At 38.1% G+C, this 19,287-nt stretch overlaps 1 protein-coding gene across 1 annotated transcript in view; it reads right to left on the reverse strand.

The window, feature by feature from the left end:
* LOC138855233 (uncharacterized) overlaps positions 1–14,256 on the reverse strand; it is a 32,170-nt gene extending 17,914 nt beyond the window's left edge. The window contains exon 1 of the mRNA XM_070103528.1: positions 13,906–14,256. Within this exon, the coding sequence (XP_069959629.1) occupies positions 13,906–14,221 (316 nt within the window). The 5' untranslated portion in view covers positions 14,222–14,256. The remainder of the gene's footprint in view (positions 1–13,905) is intronic.
* Positions 14,257–19,287: the final 5,031 nt, after the last annotated feature.

Consider the following 19,287-nt stretch of genomic DNA (forward strand, 5'->3'; position numbering starts at 1 on the left):
TGATCCAAGGAGATGGAGACTTTGATTTCGAGAAAAACTTGATCCGAGGAGATGGAGTCATGGTATTGTCGAGAAAATTTGATCCGAGGAGATGGAGAATTTCGAAAACCCCATAGGGGGGATCCAAAAAACTCGATCCGAGGAGATGGAGTCATGGTATTGTCGAGAAAATTTGGGGTGAAAGGAGGGGTACCCAAAAAAACCTTGATCCAAGGAGATGGAGAATTTCGAAAACCCCATAGGGGGGAATCCAAAAAACTTGTATTATCGAGAAATTTTTTGGGTTGGGGGGTGAAAGTGGGAGGGGGATCCGAGGAAGTGGAGAGCACAAGAAAATGAAATTCAAAAAAAATTCGAAACCCCGTAGGGGGGAATCCAAAAACCTTGATCCAAGGAGATCATAAGAAAAAAAAATTCGAGGCGCGGGGGCGATCCGGATGACGCTGCAGAAGGCGCAGCAGAAGGCGCGGGCGGGGGTCGCGAAGGGCGCGGGCGGGCGCGCGGGCGGGCGCGCGGTGCGACGGTGGGGTCGCGAAGGGGGGGGTCGCGAAGGGGGGGTCGTGGGCGGGGGTATTGGTTGGGGGGTCAAGGGTGAGGTAGTCTCGAGGGCGAGGTCAAGGTCAAAACCGGAAGTAACACCTAGGTGTGAAAAGGGGACCCTCCAGCCGCTGGTCCTAGACCGGATACACCGTCCAGTGGAAGGCCTAAACCGGAAGGGACCTCCCAGCCGCATGCCTTTTTCCGGAAGGGACCCCCCAGCCGCTTTTTTGACTACTTATATATATATATATATATATATATATATATATATATATATATATATACATATATATATATATATATATATACATATATATATATATATATATATATATATATATACATATATATATATATATATATATATGTCGTGCCGAATAGGCAGAACTTGCGATCTTGGCTTAAATAGCAACGTTCATCTTGCCATATAGGACAAGTGAAAATTTGTGTATGCAATAATTTCGCCAAAATCATTCTGAACCTAACGAGAAAAATATATTTCACTGTGTTTGTTTAGTATTAAATTATTGTAAACAAATCTAACATATATTTAGTTGGGTTAGGCTAAAATAAATTGCGCTTGTTATAATAAGGTTAGGTAAGTTTTCTAAGTTCCTTTTGGTGCAAAATAATAATTTTTTACATCAACTTTAATGAAAAAAATATATCTTTAAACGTGTAAGAGAAATTTTTAGAAAGGACTTAATTTTAAATGAGTTCGTCCTAATTGCCCAGTTTTACATATTCGGCACGACGTATATATATATATATATATATATATATATATATATATATATATATATATATATATATATATATATATATATATATATATATATATATATATATAGCAGTGAGAGTAGCCACTTTCATTTTATAGGTAGTAGGTTGGTAGACAGCAACCACCCAGGGAGGTACTACCGTAATGCCAAGTGAGTGTAAAACAAAAGCCTGTAATTGTTTTACATGATGGTAGGATTGCTGGTATTTTTTGTCTGTCTCATAAATATGCAAGATTACAGGTATGTCTTGCTACTTCTACTTACACTTAGGTCACACTACACATGCATGTACACGTTTATTTACACACACTCATCTGAGTTTTCTTTGATTTTATCTTAATAGTTCTTGGTCTTATTACTTTTCCTTTTATATCCATGGGGAAGTGGAATAAGAATTTTTCCTCCGTAAGCCATGCGTGTTGTAAAAGTCAACTAAAATGCCGGGAACAATGGGCTAGTAACCCCTTTTCCTGTAAAGATTACTAAAAAGAATAAGAAGAAGAAAATTTTCTAAGTGGGAAGTCTGAATGTGCGTGGATGTTGTGCAGATGATAAGAAAGAGATGTTATGAATGAGAAGAAGCTGGATGTCCTGGCTTTAAGTGAAACAAAGCTGAAGGGGGTGGGAGAGTTTCAGTGGAGAGGAATAAATGGGATTAGGACAGGGGTTTCAAATAGAGTTAGAGCTAAAGAAGGAGTAGCAATAATGTTGAAGGATAAGTTATGGCTGGAAAAGAGAGACTATAGATGTATTAATTCAAGGATTATGTCGAGTAAAATAAAGGTTGGATGTGAAAAGTGGGTTATAGTAAGCGTATATGCACCTGGAGAAGAGAGAAGTGTAGAGGAGAGAGAGAGATTTTTGGGAAATGTTGAGTGAATGGGTGGGGAGTTTTGAACCAAGTGTGAGAGTACTTGTGGTTGGGGATTTCAATGCTAAAGTGGGTAAAAATGTTGTGGAGGGAGTAGTAGGTAAATTTGGGGTGCCAGGGGTAAATGTAAATGGGGCGCCTTTAATTGACCTATGTGTAGAAAGAGATTTGGTATTAAGTAATACATATTTTATGAAAACGAGGATAAATAAATATACAAGGTATGATGTAGCACGTAATGAAAGTAGTTTGTTAGATTATGTATTGGTGGATAAAAGGCTGATGGGTAGGCTCCAGGATGTACATGTTTATAGAGGGGCAACTGATATATCGGATCATTATTTAGTTGTAGCTACAGTTAGAGTAAGAGGTAAATGGGACAAGAGGAAGGTGGCAACAACAAGTAGGAGGGAAGTGAAAGTGTATAAATTAAGGGAGAATTAAGTTCGGGTGAGATATAGGCGACTATTGGCAGAAAGGTGGGCTAGTGCAAAGATGAGTAGTGGGGGGGTTGAAGAGGGTTGGATGAGTTTTAAAAATGCAGTATTAGAAGATGGGGCAGAAGTTTGTGGTTATAGGAGGGTGGGGGCAGGAGGAAAGATGAGTGATTGGTGGAATGATGAAGTAAAGGGTGTGATAAAAGAGAAAAAGTTAGCTTATGAGAGGTTTTCACAAAGCAGAAGTGTTATAAGAAGAGCAGAATATATGGAGAGTAAAAGAAAGGTGAAGAGAGTGGTGAGAGAGTGCAAAAGGAGAGCAGATGATAGAGTGGGAGAGCCACTGTCAAGAAATTTTAATGAAAATAAGAAAAATTTTTGGAGTTAAACAAGTTAAGAAACCCTAGGGAACGTATGAATTTGTCAGTTAAAAACAGAGTAGGGGAGTTAGTAGATGGGGAGAGGGAGGTATTAGGAAGATGGCGAGAATATTTTGAGGAACTTTTAAATGTTGAGGAAGAAAGGCTGGTGGTAATTTCATGCACTGGCCAGGGAGGTATACCATCTTTTAGGAGTGAAGAAGAGCAGAATGTAAGTGTGGTGGAGGTACGTGAGGCATTACGTAAAATGAAAGGGGGTAAAGCAGCTGGAACTGATGGGATCATGACAGAAATGTTAAAAGCAGGGGGGATATAGTGTTGGAGTGGTTGGTACTTTTGTTTAATAAATGTATGAAAGAGGGGAAGGTACCTAGGGATTGGCGGAGAGCATGTATAGTCCCTTTATATAAAGGGAAAGGGGACAAAAGAGATTGTAAAAATTATAGAGGAATAAGTTTACTGAGTATACCAGGAAAAGTGTACGGTAGGGTCATAATTGAAAGAATTAGATGTAAAAGACAGAATGTAGGATTGCGGATGAGCAAGGAGGTTTCAGAGTGGGTAGGGGATGTGTAGGTCAAGTGTTTACATTGAAGCATATATGTGAATAGTATTTAGATAAAGGTATGGAAGTTTTTATTGCATATATGGATTTAGAAAAGGCATATGGATAGGGGATAGGGGATAGGGGATAGGGGAGCAATGTGGCAGATGTTGCAAGTATATGGAATAGGTTGTAAGTTACTAAATGCTATAAAGAGTTTTTATGAGGATAGTGAGGCTCAGGTTAGGGTGTGTAGAAGAGAGGGAGAATACTTCCCGGTAAAAGTAGGTCTTAGACAGGGATGTGTAATGTCACCATGGTTGTTTAATATATTTATAGATGGGGTTGTAAAGGAAGTAAATGCTAGGGTGTTCGGAAGAAGGGTGGGATTAAATTATGGTGAATCAAATACAAAATGGGAATTAACACAGTTATTTTTTGCTGATGATACTGTGCTTATGGGAAATTCTAAAGAAAAATTGCGAAGCTTAGTGGATGAGTTTGGGAGTGTGTGTAAAGGTAGGAAGTTGAAAGTGAACGTAGAAAAGAGTAAGGTGATGAGGGTATCAAATGATTTAGATAAAGAAAAACTGGATATCAAATTGGGGAGGAGGAGTATGGAAGAAGTGAATGTTTTCAGATATTTGGGAGTTGACGTGTCGGCGGATGGATTTATGAAGGACGAGGTTAATCATAGAATTGATGAGGGAAAAACGGTGAGTGGTGCGCTGAGGTATATGTGGAGTCAAAAAACGTTTTCTATGGAGGCAAAGAAGGGAATGTATGAAAGCATAGTAGTACTAACACTCTTATATGGGTGTGAAGCTTGGGTGGTAAATGTAGCAGCGAGGAGACGGTTGGAGACAGTGGAGATGTCCTGTCTAAGGGCAATGTTTGGTGTAAATATTATGCAGAAAATTAGGAGTGTGGAAATTAGGAGAAGGTGTGGAGTTGATAAAAGCATTAGTCAGAGGGCAGAAGAGGGGTTATTGAGGTGGTTTGGTCATTTAGAGAGAATGGATCAAAGTAGAATGACATGGAGAGCATTTAAATCTGTAGGAGAAGGAAGGCTGGGTAGGGGTCGTCCTCGAAAATGTTGGAAGGAAGGGGTAAGGGAGGTTTTGTGGGAGAGGAGCTTGGACTTCCAGCAGGCGTTCATGAGCGTGTTAGATAGTGAATGGAGACAAATGGTATTTGGGACCTGACGAGCTGTTGGAGTGTGAGCAGGGTAATATTTAGTAAAGGGATTCAGGGAAACCGGTTATTTTTATATCCGGTTATTTTTATATTTATATATATTTAAATAGGTAGTAGGTTGGTAGACAGCAACCACCCAGGGAAGTACTACCGTCCTGCCAGATGACTGTGAAACAAAAACCTGTAATTGTTTTGCATGATGGTAGGATTGCTGGTTTCTTTTTCTGTCTCATAAACACGCTAAGATAACAGGGATATCTTGCTACTCCTACTAACACTTTGGTCACACTTCACAGACACGCACATGCATATATATATATACATACATCTAGGTTTTTCTCCTTTTTCTAAATAGCTCTTGTTCTTTTTTATTTCTTCTATTGTCCATGGGGAAGTGGAAAAGAATCTTTCCTCCGTAAGCCATGCGTGTCGTATGAGGCGACTAAAATGCCGGGAGCAATGGGCTAGTAACCCCTTCTCCTGTATACAATTACTAAAAAAGAGAAGAAGAAAAACTTTATAAAACTGGGTTGCTTAAATGTGCGTGGATGTAGTGCGGATGACAAAAAACAGATGATTGCTGATGTTATGAATGAAAAGAAGTTGGATGTCCTGGCCCTAAGCGAAACAAAGCTGAAGGGGGTAGGAGAGTTTCAGTGGGGGGAAATAAATGGGATTAAATCTGGAGTATCTGAGAGAGTTAGAGCAAAGGAAGGGGTAGCAGTAATGTTAAATGATCAGTTATGGAAGGAGAAAAGAGAATATGAATGTGTAAATTCAAGAATTATGTGGATTAAAGTAAAGGTTGGATGCGAGAAGTGGGTCATAATAAGCGTGTATGCACCTGGAGAAGAGAGGAATGCAGAGGAGAGAGAGAGATTTTGGGAGATGTTAAGTGAATGTATAGGAGCCTTTGAACCAAGTGAGAGAGTAATTGTGGTAGGGGACTTGAATGCTAAAGTAGGAGAAACTTTTAGAGAGGGTGTGGTAGGTAAGTTTGGGGTGCCAGGTGTAAATGATAATGGGAGCCCTTTGATTGAACTTTGTATAGAAAGGGGTTTAGTTATAGGTAATACATATTTTAAGAAAAAGAGGATAAATAAGTATACACGATATGATGTAGGGCGAAATGACAGTAGTTTGTTGGATTATGTATTGGTAGATAAAAGACTGTTGAGTAGACTTCAGGATGTACATGTTTATAGAGGGGCCACAGATATATCAGATCACTTTCTAGTTGTAGCTACACTGAGAGTAAAAGGTAGATGGGATACAAGGAGAATAGAAGCATCAGGGAAGAGAGAGGTGAAGGTTTATAAACTAAAAGAGGAGGCAGTTAGGGTAAGATATAAACAGCTATTGGAGGATAGATGGGCTAATGAGAGCATAGGCAATGGGGTCGAAGAGGTATGGGGTAGGTTTAAAAATGTAGTGTTAGAGTGTTCAGCAGAAGTTTGTGGTTACAGGAAAGTGGGTGCAGGAGGGAAGAGGAGCGATTGGTGGAATGATGATGTAAAGAGAGTAGTAAGGGAGAAAAAGTTAGCATATGAGAAGTTTTTACAAAGTAGAAGTGATGCAAGGAGGGAAGAGTATATGGAGAAAAAGAGAGAGGTTAAGAGAGTGGTGAAGCAATGTAAAAAGAGAGCAAATGAGAGAGTGGGTGAGATGTTATCAACAAATTTTGTTGAAAATAAGAAAAAGTTTTGGAGTGAGATTAACAAGTTAAGAAAGCCTAGAGAACAAATGGATTTGTCAGTTAAAAATAGGAGAGGAGAGTTATTAAATGGAGAGTTAGAGGTATTGGGAAGATGGAAGGAATATTTTGAGGAATTGTTAAATGTTGATGAAGATAGGGAAGCTGTGATTTCGTGTATAGGGCAAGGAGGAATAACATCTTGTAGGAGTGAGGAAGAGCCAGTTGTGAGTGTGGGGGAAGTTCGTGAGGCAGTAGGTAAAATGAAAGGGGGTAAGGCAGCCGGGATTGATGGGATAAAGATAGAAATGTTAAAAGCAGGTGGGGATATAGTTTTGGAGTGGTTGGTGCAATTATTTAATAAATGTATGGAAGAGGGTAAGGTACCTAGGGATTGGCAGAGAGCATGCATAGTTCCTTTGTATAAAGGCAAAGGGGATAAAAGAGAGTGCAAAAATTATAGGGGGATAAGTCTGTTGAGTGTACCTGGTAAAGTGTATGGTAGAGTTATAATTGAAAGAATTAAGAGTAAGACGGAGAATAGGATAGCAGATGAACAAGGAGGCTTTAGGAAAGGTAGGGGGTGTGTGGACCAGGTGTTTACAGTGAAACATATAAGTGAACAGTATTTAGATAAGGCTAAAGAGGTCTTTGTGGCATTTATGGATTTGGAAAAGGCGTATGACAGGGTGGATAGGGGGGCAATGTGGCAGATGTTGCAAGTGTATGGTGTAGGAGGTAGGTTACTGAAAGCAGTGAAGAGTTTTTACGAGGATAGTGAGGCTCAAGTTAGAGTATGTAGGAAAGAGGGAAATTTTTTCCCAGTAAAAGTAGGCCTTAGACAAGGATGTGTGATGTCACCGTGGTTGTTTAATATATTTATAGATGGGGTTGTAAGAGAAGTAAATGCGAGGGTCTTGGCAAGAGGCGTGGAGTTAAAAGATAAAGAATCACACACAAAGTGGGAGTTGTCACAGCTGCTCTTTGCTGATGACACTGTGCTCTTGGGAGATTCTGAAGAGAAGTTGCAGAGATTGGTGGATGAATTTGGTAGGGTGTGCAAAAGAAGAAAATTAAAGGTGAATACAGGAAAGAGTAAGGTTATGAGGATAACAAAAAGATTAGGTGATGAAAGATTGAATATCAGATTGGAGGGAGAGAGTATGGAGGAGGTGAACGTATTCAGATATTTGGGAGTGGACGTGTCAGCGGATGGGTCTATGAAAGATGAGGTGAATCATAGAATTGATGAGGGAAAAAGAGTGAGTGGTGCACTTAGGAGTCTGTGGAGACAAAGAACTTTGTCCTTGGAGGCAAAGAGGGGAATGTATGAGAGTATAGTTTTACCAACGCTCTTATATGGGTGTGAAGCGTGGGTGATGAATGTTGCAGCGAGGAGAAGGCTGGAGACAGTGGAGATGTCATGTCTGAGGGCAATGTGTGGTGTGAATATAATGCAGAGAATTCGTAGTTTGGAAGTTAGGAGGAGGTGCGGGATTACCAAAACTGTTGTCCAGAGGGCTGAGGAAGGGTTGTTGAGGTGGTTCGGACATGTAGAGAGAATGGAGCGAAACAGAATGACTTCAAGAGTGTATCAGTCTGTAGTGGAAGGAAGGCGGGGTAGGGGTCGGCCTAGGAAGGGTTGGAGGGAGGGGGTAAAGGAGGTTTTGTGTGCGAGGGGCTTGGACTTCCAGCAGGCATGCGTGAGCGTGTTTGATAGGAGTGAATGGAGACAAATGGTTTTTAATACTTGACGTGCTGTTGGAGTGTGAGCAAAGTAACATTTATGAAGGGATTCAGGGAAACCGGCAGGCCGGACTTGAGTCCTGGAGATGGGAAGTACAGTGCCTGCACTCTGAAGGAGGGGTGTTAATGTTGCAGTTTAAAAACTGTAGTGTAAAGCACCCTTCTGGCAAGACAGTGATGGAGTGAATGATGGTGAAAGTTTTTCTTTTTCGGGCCACCCTGCCTTGGTGGGAATCGGCCGGTGTGATAATAAAAAAAAAAAAAAAAAAATATTTAAAATCCGGTTATTTTTATATAGTCGGACTTGAGTCTTGGAAATGGGAAGTACAATGCCTGCACTTTAAAGGAGGGGTTTGGGATATTAGCAGTTTGGAGGGATATGTTGTGTATCTTTAAATGTATATGCTTCTAAACTGTTGTATTCTGAGCACCTCTGCAAAAACAGTGATAATGTGTGAGTGTGGTGAAAGTGTTGAATGATGATGAAAGTATTTTCTTTTTGGGGATTTTCTTTCTTTTTGGGTCACCCTGCCTCGGTGGGAGACGGCCGACTTGTAATATATATGTCGTGCCGAATATGTAAAACTGGTCATTTAGCAAGAACTCATTTAAAATTAAGTCCTTTCCGAAATTTTCTTTTACACGTTTAAAGATATATTTTTTTCATTAATGTTAAGACAGCAACCGCCCAGGGAGGTACTACCGTCCTGCCAAGTGAGTGTAAAACGGAAACCTGTAATTGTTTTACATGATGGTAGGATTGCTGGTGTCCATTTTTCTGTCTCATACACATGCAAGATTTCAGGTACGTCTTGCTACTTCTACTTACATTAGGTCACACTACACATACATGTACAAGCATATATATACACACCCCTTTGGGTTTTCTTCTATTTTCTTTCTAGTTCTTGTTCTTGTTTATTTGCTCTTACCTCAAGGAGTCCTGGTCACAGACCGGGCCGCGGGGGCGTTGACCCCCGGAACTCTCTCCAGGTAAATTCCAGGTAATGTAAAAATTTATAATTTTGCACCAAAAGGAACTTAGAAAACTTACCTAACCTTATTATAGCAAGAGCAATTTATTTTAGCCTAACCCAACTAAATATATTTTACATTTATTTACAATAATAATACTAAACAAACACAGTGAAATATTTTTTTTTCCTTAGGTTCAGAATGATTTTGGCGAAATTATTGCATACACAAATTTTCACTTGTCCTATATGGCAAGATGAGCGTTGCTATTTAAGCCAAGATCGCAAGTTCTGCCTATTCGGCACGACATATATATATATATATATATATATATATATATATATATATATATATATATATATATATATATATATATATATATATATATATATATATATATATATATATATATATGCAAAACAACCACTCTGAAAGAATAGAGAAATAATTCCAAGCGCTTTCGTGACTACTCACATTATCAAGGAACTATGAAAGTGAAGCATCCAAGGAAGCTATATAAGGGGTCGGCCAGCACCTCACTATCAGATCCCACAACGGTTAAACACGTGACGCGCGGCGAGCCAACTTGGATAGGTCCTTTGCAAAACTCGCCCCCAAGCTATTTATTTGTCCAGTGTATCATTAAATTCTTCCCAAATTCTATTAATTATAAATGGATCTAATTTATATAAACCAAAGGAAATATTCATATTATTGTCAAAACTGCTTTTTATGAAACAAGATTCAATTATATTCCTGTCGACCATGGACTTGCTTGATACTACTTTCTCAACTTTTTGAAAATCAATTGGATGGTTAAAATCTCTTACATGAATAAATAGAGCATTGGAATCTTGTCCAGTTCTAATGCTATATTTATGTTGTTTTAATCTTAGTTCGAGATTTTTACCAGTTTGACCGTAATAAACTTTATCGCAAATTTTACAAGGAATCTTATAGACACATCCATCAGCATTTTGGGGGGAATTCTTAAACAAAAGTTTTTTTACTGTATCAAGATTTTTGAATACAACTTTAATATTAAAAGTCTTAAGAAGAGAAGGCATATCAACCAAGTTTTCATGGTAAGGGAGAACCAACATATTTTTAGTTGAATAAGGCTGGTTGCCCTTTTTTGGATTATAAAAAGTGTTCCTAGCAACTTTAAAAGATTTATCAATTACATTTCTTGGATATTTTAAATCATTACCTATTTCATAAATTTTGGATATTTCCTCATCTATGAACTCAGGACTACAAATTCGTAAAGCTCTCAAAAACATTGATGAGAAAACAGACAGTTTGACTCTATCTTGATGCGAGGAATAATAGTGGACATAGGAACAGTTATTTGTAGGTTTTCTGTAAATTTTAAATTTGAATTCATTATTACCCTTAATAATTAAAACATCTAGAAAAGGCAATGAGTTATTTTCTTCAAACTCAACAGTAAAGTTTGTAGAATGGGCTAAGCTATTTAATTTTCCAAGAAAATGGTGTATATCTACATTTTTGGGCATAAGACACAAAATATCATCAACATATCTGAACCATTTAGCTCTATTAGAGAGGATTGTGTTAAGCAACCTTGTTTCAAAAAATTCCATGTATAGGTTACTAAGAACAGGTGAAAGAGGATTTCCCATTGCCATACCAAACTTCTGAGTGTAAAACTTATCATTAAATACAAATTTTGCATCAACAATGCAAAGTTTAATAAGTTTAATGATAGTAGGAACTGGCAATGGTAAATCATAGTTAACGAGTTCTTCAGATAAGAAACTTAATAAATCATCAACAGGAACTTTCGTAAACAAGGAAGTAACATCAAAACTAACCATGTTAAAATCATTTAAGTCAGTCAAGGAGCTTAATTTATCAACCAAGTCAATGTTGTTTTTAACATTAAAGTTAGAAATTTTGCCAACAATAGGGTTCAAAATATCAACAAGCCATTTGGATAATTTATATGAAACTGACCCTATGGAGCTAATAATTGGTCTGACTGGATTCCCTGGTTTGTGTGTTTTTATTAGTCTATACATGTAAGGTAAAGATGGATTAGTGGAAGTAAATTGTTTGACTAATTCATCTTTGCCTTTCAGTAGAAGTTTTATTGTTTTATTGAAATTGTTGTTAACGGTTTCTAGGGGATTTTTCCTAAGTTTAGAATAGGTTTCAGTATCATCTAAGAGATTATTCATTTTTTCTTGGTAATCATTTTCTTTCATAATTACTATTGCATTTATTTTGTCTGCTTTAGTAAGGCGCAAATTTTTATTGTTATTAAGTGTATCATAAGACTTAAAGAATCTTTGAGGGCAATTGGGAATGTTTGGTTTTAACATAGAGCTGTATACTAATATTAATTTCATCATAAACTTAGGAAAAATCCCCTAGAAACCGTTAACAGCAATTTCAATAAAACAATAAAACTTCTACTGAAAGGCAAAGATGAACTAGTCAAACAATTTACTTCCACTAATCCGTCTTTACCTTACATGTATGGACTAATAAAAACACACAAAGCAGGGAATCCAGTCAGACCAATTATTAGCTCCATAGGGTCAGTTTCATATAAATTATCCAAATGGCTTGTTGATATTTTGAGCCCTATTGTTGGCAAAATTTCTAACTTTAATGTTAAAAACAACATAGACTTGGTTGATAAATTAAGCTCCTTGACTGACTTAAATGATTTTAACATGGTTAGTTTTGATGTTACTTCCTTGTTTACGAAAGTTCCTGTTGATGATTTATTAAGTTTCTTATCTGAAGAACTCGTTAACTATGATTTACCATTGCCAGTTCCTACTATCATTAAACTTATTAAACTTTGCATTGTTGATGCAAAATTTGTATTTAATGATAAGTTTTACACTCAGAAGTTTGGTATGGCAATGGGAAATCCTCTTTCACCTGTTCTTAGTAACCTATACATGGAATTTTTTGAAACAAGGTTGCTTAACACAATCCTCCCTAATAGAGCTAAATGGTTCAGATATGTTGATGATATTTTGTGTCTTATGCCCAAAAATGTAGATATACACCATTTTCTTGGAAAATTAAATAGCTTAGCCCATTCTATAAACTTTACTGTTGAGTTTGAAGAAAATAACTCATTGCCTTTTCTAGATGTTTTAATTATTAAGGGTAATAATGAATTCAAATTTAAAATTTACAGAAAACCTACAAATAACTGTTCCTATGTCCACTATTATTCCTCGCATCAAGATAGAGTCAAACTGTCTGTTTTCTCATCAATGTTTTTGAGAGCTTTACGAATTTGTAGTCCTGAGTTCATAGATGAGGAAATATCCAAAATTTATGAAATAGGTAATGATTTAAAATATCCAAGAAATGTAATTGATAAATCTTTTAAAGTTGCTAGGAACACTTTTTATAATCCAAAAAAGGGCAACCAGCCTTATTCAACTAAAAATATGTTGGTTCTCCCTTACCATGAAAACTTGGTTGATATGCCTTCTCTTCTTAAGACTTTTAATATTAAAGTTGTATTCAAAAATCTTGATACAATAAAAAAACTTTTGATTAAGAATTCCCCCCAAAATGCTGATGGATGTGTCTATAAGATTCCTTGTAAAATTTGCGATAAAGTTTATTACGGTCAAACTGGTAAAAATCTCGAACTAAGATTAAAACAACATAAATATAGCATTAGAACTGGACAAGATTCCAGTGCTCTGTTTATTCATGTAAGAGATTTTAACCATCCAATTGATTTTCAAAAAGTTGAGAAAGTAGTATCAAGCAAGTCCATGGTCGACAGGAATATAATTGAATCTTGTTTCATAAAAAGCAGTTTTGACAATAATATGAATATTTCCTTTGGTTTATATAAATTAGATCCATTTATAATTAATAGAATTTGGGAAGAATTTAATGATACACTGGACAAATAAATAGCTTGGGGGCGAGTTTTGCAAAGGACCTATCCAAGTTGGCTCGCCGCGCGTCACGTGTTTAACCGTTGTGGGATCTGATAGTGAGGTGCTGGCCGAACCCTTATATAGCTTCCTTGGATGCTTCACTTTCATAGTTCCTTGATAATGTGAGTAGTCACGAAAGCGCTTGGAATTTCTCTATTCTTTCAGAGTGGTTGTTTTGCATATTTTGAAATCACCTGTTTACTGTGATCTTATTGCATATATATATATATATATATATATAAATGAATATGTATATATATATATATACATACATATACATATGTATATTAAATATATATATATATATATATATATATATATATATATATATATATATATATATATATATATATATATATATATATATATATATATATATATATATATATATTGTGAATCCTTATAAGGGGTAAATGACAAATTATGGCTCAGACATCATGAACAAAACGTAAATAAAACAAGTCATGTGGTAGATACGGATTACTAAGCAAGTCTTCATTATGACAGTTATGCTCATGTTAATTTTATCACATAACAGAGGACGCAGCACAGGTTAACTTGATAACTCTGAATAGTAAGCAAATTGTCTTCATAATGGACATTTCCTATACTTTATGGGCACCATTAATAATAATAATAATAATAATAATAATAATAATAATAATAATAATAATAATAATAATAATAATAATAATAATAATAATTTTGTTTCAGCATGATACACTGCTTGTACAGAGATGGGTGACATTTAGCTGTGCATGCAGAAAGACCAAAGCATAACTATACTGACTCCATTCGTGTTTAGTCCTGCAGGAAGATGTAGGTTGAGCTGGAGGTTGACTGCTGGACTGGGCTCTCGCGTTCACATAACCAAACATCACGTCATAGAACGTGCACACACCATCCTCGTACTGAAACAGATTACACCAGGCAGTCTGCGAGGCTTGGATGGCGCAGATCAACTCACTCTTTGTCTCCAGTTGAACCTTCGTCCCCTTCTGCAGGAAGCTGTTGGAGACATTCACTGGAGGATACCAGATGATGACCTCGCTGTCGACCACCTGCGACACTATGAGGCCTTTCACGAACCACCATACAACCCACATGACGGTGGATATGCTGAGCCTCAGCAGTCCCCGGCGGCAGCAGCTCTCAGACTGCTACAGACATACACATTACTCTGTATTTATGGAAATCAATGCCGACCCGATCACCTGTCGGGAAAGATTTGCACAGCCACCAAAGTCAGTACATTACCTTCCGGAATGATTGAGTGTGAGTAAGACCTGACTAGTATGGGCTAACAGGCTTACGGCAGAGATGCGTAAAAATACCAATATGCTAAAGTACACAAGCATATTAAGTTTGAAGGCGTTTAGAAGTTGCATTATTAAGATATCAACATGGAAGAGTTTTAAACTATTCAGATCTGGCACTCAGGAATTATCCTGAGAGGCTGCTTTCACCACGCAATATCCTAGCATCTTCTTCATTTTAAAACCACATGTTTCCGTGGATGTATTTATACACACACACACACACACACACACACACACACACACACACACACACACACACACACACACACACACTCACACACACACACACACACACACATATATATATATATATAGATATATATATATATATATATATATATGGTTTAGAAAGACACGTAAGCAAACACTATAACATATTTATTAGAAAACGTTTCGGTCCTGGGACCTTGATCACTTCTAACATACAGAGGTAGAAAGACATTATATATATAGGCGGAGAGTGAGATGTGACGCACGTGACCTGAGGAATGTCATAAGAACATAAGAATGGAGGAACACTGTAGAAGGCCTGCTGGCCCATGCGAGGCAGGTCCTTATCAAAACAACCTCTACCTATGAGGAGGACGGGTAGACGACGAAATCATGTGACTCCTGTGTTGTTGGGTTGGTGCTGCTTAAGTATCATGTATGCCAATGTTTTTGAAATTTTGTAGTTTCCAGTGTTGCGTTCTATAGTGTCGGTGACGGCGATTAGTGGGGCTTCTAGGCACCGTCGGCGTCTGAGGTCTGGTTCGGTGAGAACGAGTTGTGCCTCGTTCCAGTTCATCAAATGCCCCGTGGAGTCTCTGTGGAGGACACAGGCATACCTTACATCGTCTCTGTTAGAGGCATTTCGATGTTCATTCAGGCGGACTGCAAGATCTCTGCCTGTCTCGCCTACATATTTCTTGGGACAGAACCCACAGGGGATAGTGTAGACGCCTGCTGTAGAAGTTAGAGGTGTGGGGCTGCGTTTCGTAGTGAGGTCTTTGATAGATGATGTGTTTATGGTGGAAACGTTGATGTTACTCATAGCAAGTGCCCGGCGAGTATTCGTGGCAACATCGCCACATGGGAGTACTATGAACTGTTTAGGGGGCTGTTCCATGGGCGGTTTGTTGAGGATAGCTTGTGCCTTGAGTCTGCAATCTCGGATGAAGAAAGATGGGAATTGAAGACGTGTAAAGGCTTGTGTTATGTAAGTGCATTCTTCTTCTAGAAAACAAGGGCTGGAGATGCGAAGAGCTCTCAAGAAGAAGCCAATGAGGACTCCTCTCTTAGTGCGGGTGTCTTGGTGTGAATAAAAATGTATAAGATCGTCCTTGTTGGTAGGTTTTCTATACACTTTGAAGAGAAGTTTGTCACTGTCGGGAGATCTGCACAGTAGAACGCCGAGGAAAGGAAGTTTGCCATCATTTTCGAGTTCAAGTGTAAACTTTATTGATGGTTCCCCTCCCTCCAACCTTTCCTAGGCCGACCCCTACGCCGCCTTCCTTCCACTACAGACTGATACACTCTTGAAGTTATTCTGTTTCGCTCCATTCTCTCCACATGTCCGAACCACCTCAACAACCCTTCCTCAGCCCTCTGGACAACAGTTTTGGTAATCCCGCACCTCCTCCTAACTTCCAAACTACGAATTCTCTGCACTATATTCATACCACACATTGCACTCAGTCATGACATCTCCACTGCCTCCAGCCTTCTCCTCGCTGCAACATTCATCACCCATGCTTCACACCCATATATGAGCGTTGGTAAAACTATACTCTCATACATTCCCCTCTTTGCCTCCAAGGACAAAGTTCTTTGTCTCCACAGACTCCTAAGTGCACCACTCACCCTTTTCCCCTCATCAATTCTATGATTCGCCTCATCTTTCATAGACCCATCCGCTGACACGTCCACTCCCAAATATCTGAATACATTCACCTCCTCCATACTCTCTCCCTCCAATCTGATATCCAAACTTTCATCACCTAATCTTTTTGTTATCCTCATAACCTTACTCTTTCCTGTATTCACTTTCAATTTTCTTCTTTTGCACACCCTACCAAATTCATCCACCAATCTCTGCAACTTCTCTTCAGAATCTCCCAAGAGCACAGTGTCATCAGCAAAGAGTAACTGTGACAACTCCCACTTTATGTGTGATTCTTTATCTTTTAACTCCACGCCTCTTGCCAAGACCCTCGCATTTACTTCTCTTACAACCCCATCTATAAATATATTAAACAACCACGGTGACATCACACATCCTTGTCTAAGGCCTACTTTTACTGGGAAATAATTTCCCTCTTTCCTACATACTCTAACTTGGGCCTCACTATCCTCGCAAAAAAACTTCACTGCTTTCAGTAACCTACCTCCTACACCATACACCTGCAACGTCTGCCACATTGCCCCCCTATCCACCTTGTCATACGCCTTTTCCAAATCCATAAATGCCACAAAGACCTCTTTAGCCTTATCTAAATACTGTTCACTTATATGTTTCACTGCAAACACCTGGTCCACACACCCCCTACCTTTCCTAAAGCCTCCTTGTTCATCTGCTATCCTATTCTCCGTCTTACTCTTAATTCTTTTAATAATAACTCTACCATACACTTTGCCAGGTATACTCAATAGACTTATCCCCCTATAATTTTTGCACTCTCTTATGTCCCCTTTGCCTTTATACAAAGGAACTATGCATGCTCTCTGCCAATCCCTAGGTACCTTACCCTCTTCCATACATTTATTAAATAATTGCACCAACCACTCCAAAACTATATCCCCACCTGCTTTTAACATTTCTATCTTTATCCCATCAATCCCGGCTGCCTTACCCCCTTTCATTTTACCTACTGCCTCATGAACTTCCCCCACACTCACAACTGGCTCTTCCTCACTCCTACATGATGTTGTTCCTCCTTGCCCTATACACGAAATCACAGCTTCTCTATCTTCATCAACATTTAACAATTCCTCAAAATATTCCCTCCATCTTCCCAATACCTCTAACTCTCATTTAATAACTCTCCTCTCCTATTTTTAACTGACAAATCCATTTGTTCTCTAGGCTTTCTTAACTTGTTAATCTCACTCCAAAACTTTTTCTTATTTTCAACAAAATTTGTTCATAACATCTCACCCACTCTCTCATTTACTCTCTTTTTACATTGCTTCACCACTCTCTTAACCTCTCTCTTTTTCTCCATATACTCTTCCCTCCTTGCATCACTTCTACTTTGTAAAAACTTCTCATATGCTAACTTTTTCTCCCTTACTACTCTCTTCACATCATCATTCCACCAATCGCTCCTCTTCCCTCCCGCACCCACTTTCCTTTAACCACAAACTTCTGCTGAACACTCTAACACTACATTTTTAAACCTACCCCATACCTCTTCGATCCCATTGCCTATGCTCTCATTAGCCCATCTATCCTCCAATAACTGTTTATATCTTACCCTAACTGCCTCCTCTTTTAGTTTATAAACCTTCACCTCTCTCTTCCCTGATGCTTCTGTTCTCCTTGTATCCCATCTACCTTTTACTCTCAGTGTAGCTACAACTAGAAAGTGATCTGATATATCTGTGGCCCCTCTATGAACATGTACATCCTGAAGTCTACTCAACAGTCTTTTATCTACCAATACATAATCCAACAAACTACTGTCATTTCGCCCTACTTCATATCTTGTATACTTATTTATCCTCTTTTTCTTAAAATATGTATTACCTATAACTAAACCCCTTTCTATACAAAGTTCAAAATCAAAGGGCTCCCATTATCATTTACACCTGTCACCCCAAACTTACCTACCACACCCTCTCTAAAAGTTTCTCCTACTTTAGCATTCAGGTCCCCTACCACAATTACTCTCTCACTTGGTTCAAAGGCTCCTATACATTCACTTAACATCTCCCAAAATCTCTCTCTCTCCTCTGCATTCCTCTCTTCTCCAGGTGCATACACGCTTATTATGACCCACATCTCGCATCCAAACTTTACTTTAATCCACATAATTCTTGAATTTACACATTCATATTCTCTTTTCTCCTTCCATAACTGATCACTCAACATTACTGCTATCCCTTCCTTTGCTCTAACTCTCTCAGATACTCCAGATTTAATCCCATTTATTTCCCCCCACCGAAACTCCCCTACCCCCTTCAGCTTTGTTTCACTTAGGGCCAGGACATCCAACTTCTTTTCATTCATAACATCAGCAATCATCTGTTTCTTGTCATCCGCCCTACATCCACGCACATTTAAGCATCCCAGTTTTATAAAGTTTTTCTTCTTCTCTTTTTTAGTAAATGTCTACAGGAGAACGGGTTACTAGCCCATTGCTCCCGGCATTTTAGTCGCCTCATACGACACGCATGGCTTACGGAGGAAAGATTCTTTTCCACTTCCCCATGGACAATAGAAGAAATAAAGAGGAACAAGAACTATTTAGAAAAAGGAGAAAAACCTAGATGTATGTATATATATATGCATGTGCGTGTCTGTGAAGTGTGACCAAAGTGTAAGTAGGAGTAGCAAGATATCCCTGTTATCTAGCGTGTTTATGAGACAGAAAAAGAAACCAGCAATCCTACTATCATGCAAAACAGTTACAGGTTTCTGTTTCACAGTCATCTGGCAGGACGGTAGTACTTCCCTAGGTGGTTGCTGTCTACCAACCTACTACCTAGTACCTACTACCTATATATATATATATATATATATATATATATATATATATATATATATATATATATATATATATATATATATATATATATATATATATATATATATATATATATATATGCAAAACAACCACTCTGAAAGAATAGAGAAATTCCAAGCGCTTTCG

Source organism: Cherax quadricarinatus, chromosome 85 (genome assembly GCF_038502225.1).
Source record: "Cherax quadricarinatus isolate ZL_2023a chromosome 85, ASM3850222v1, whole genome shotgun sequence".
NCBI classification, from domain to species: domain Eukaryota; kingdom Metazoa; phylum Arthropoda; class Malacostraca; order Decapoda; family Parastacidae; genus Cherax; species Cherax quadricarinatus.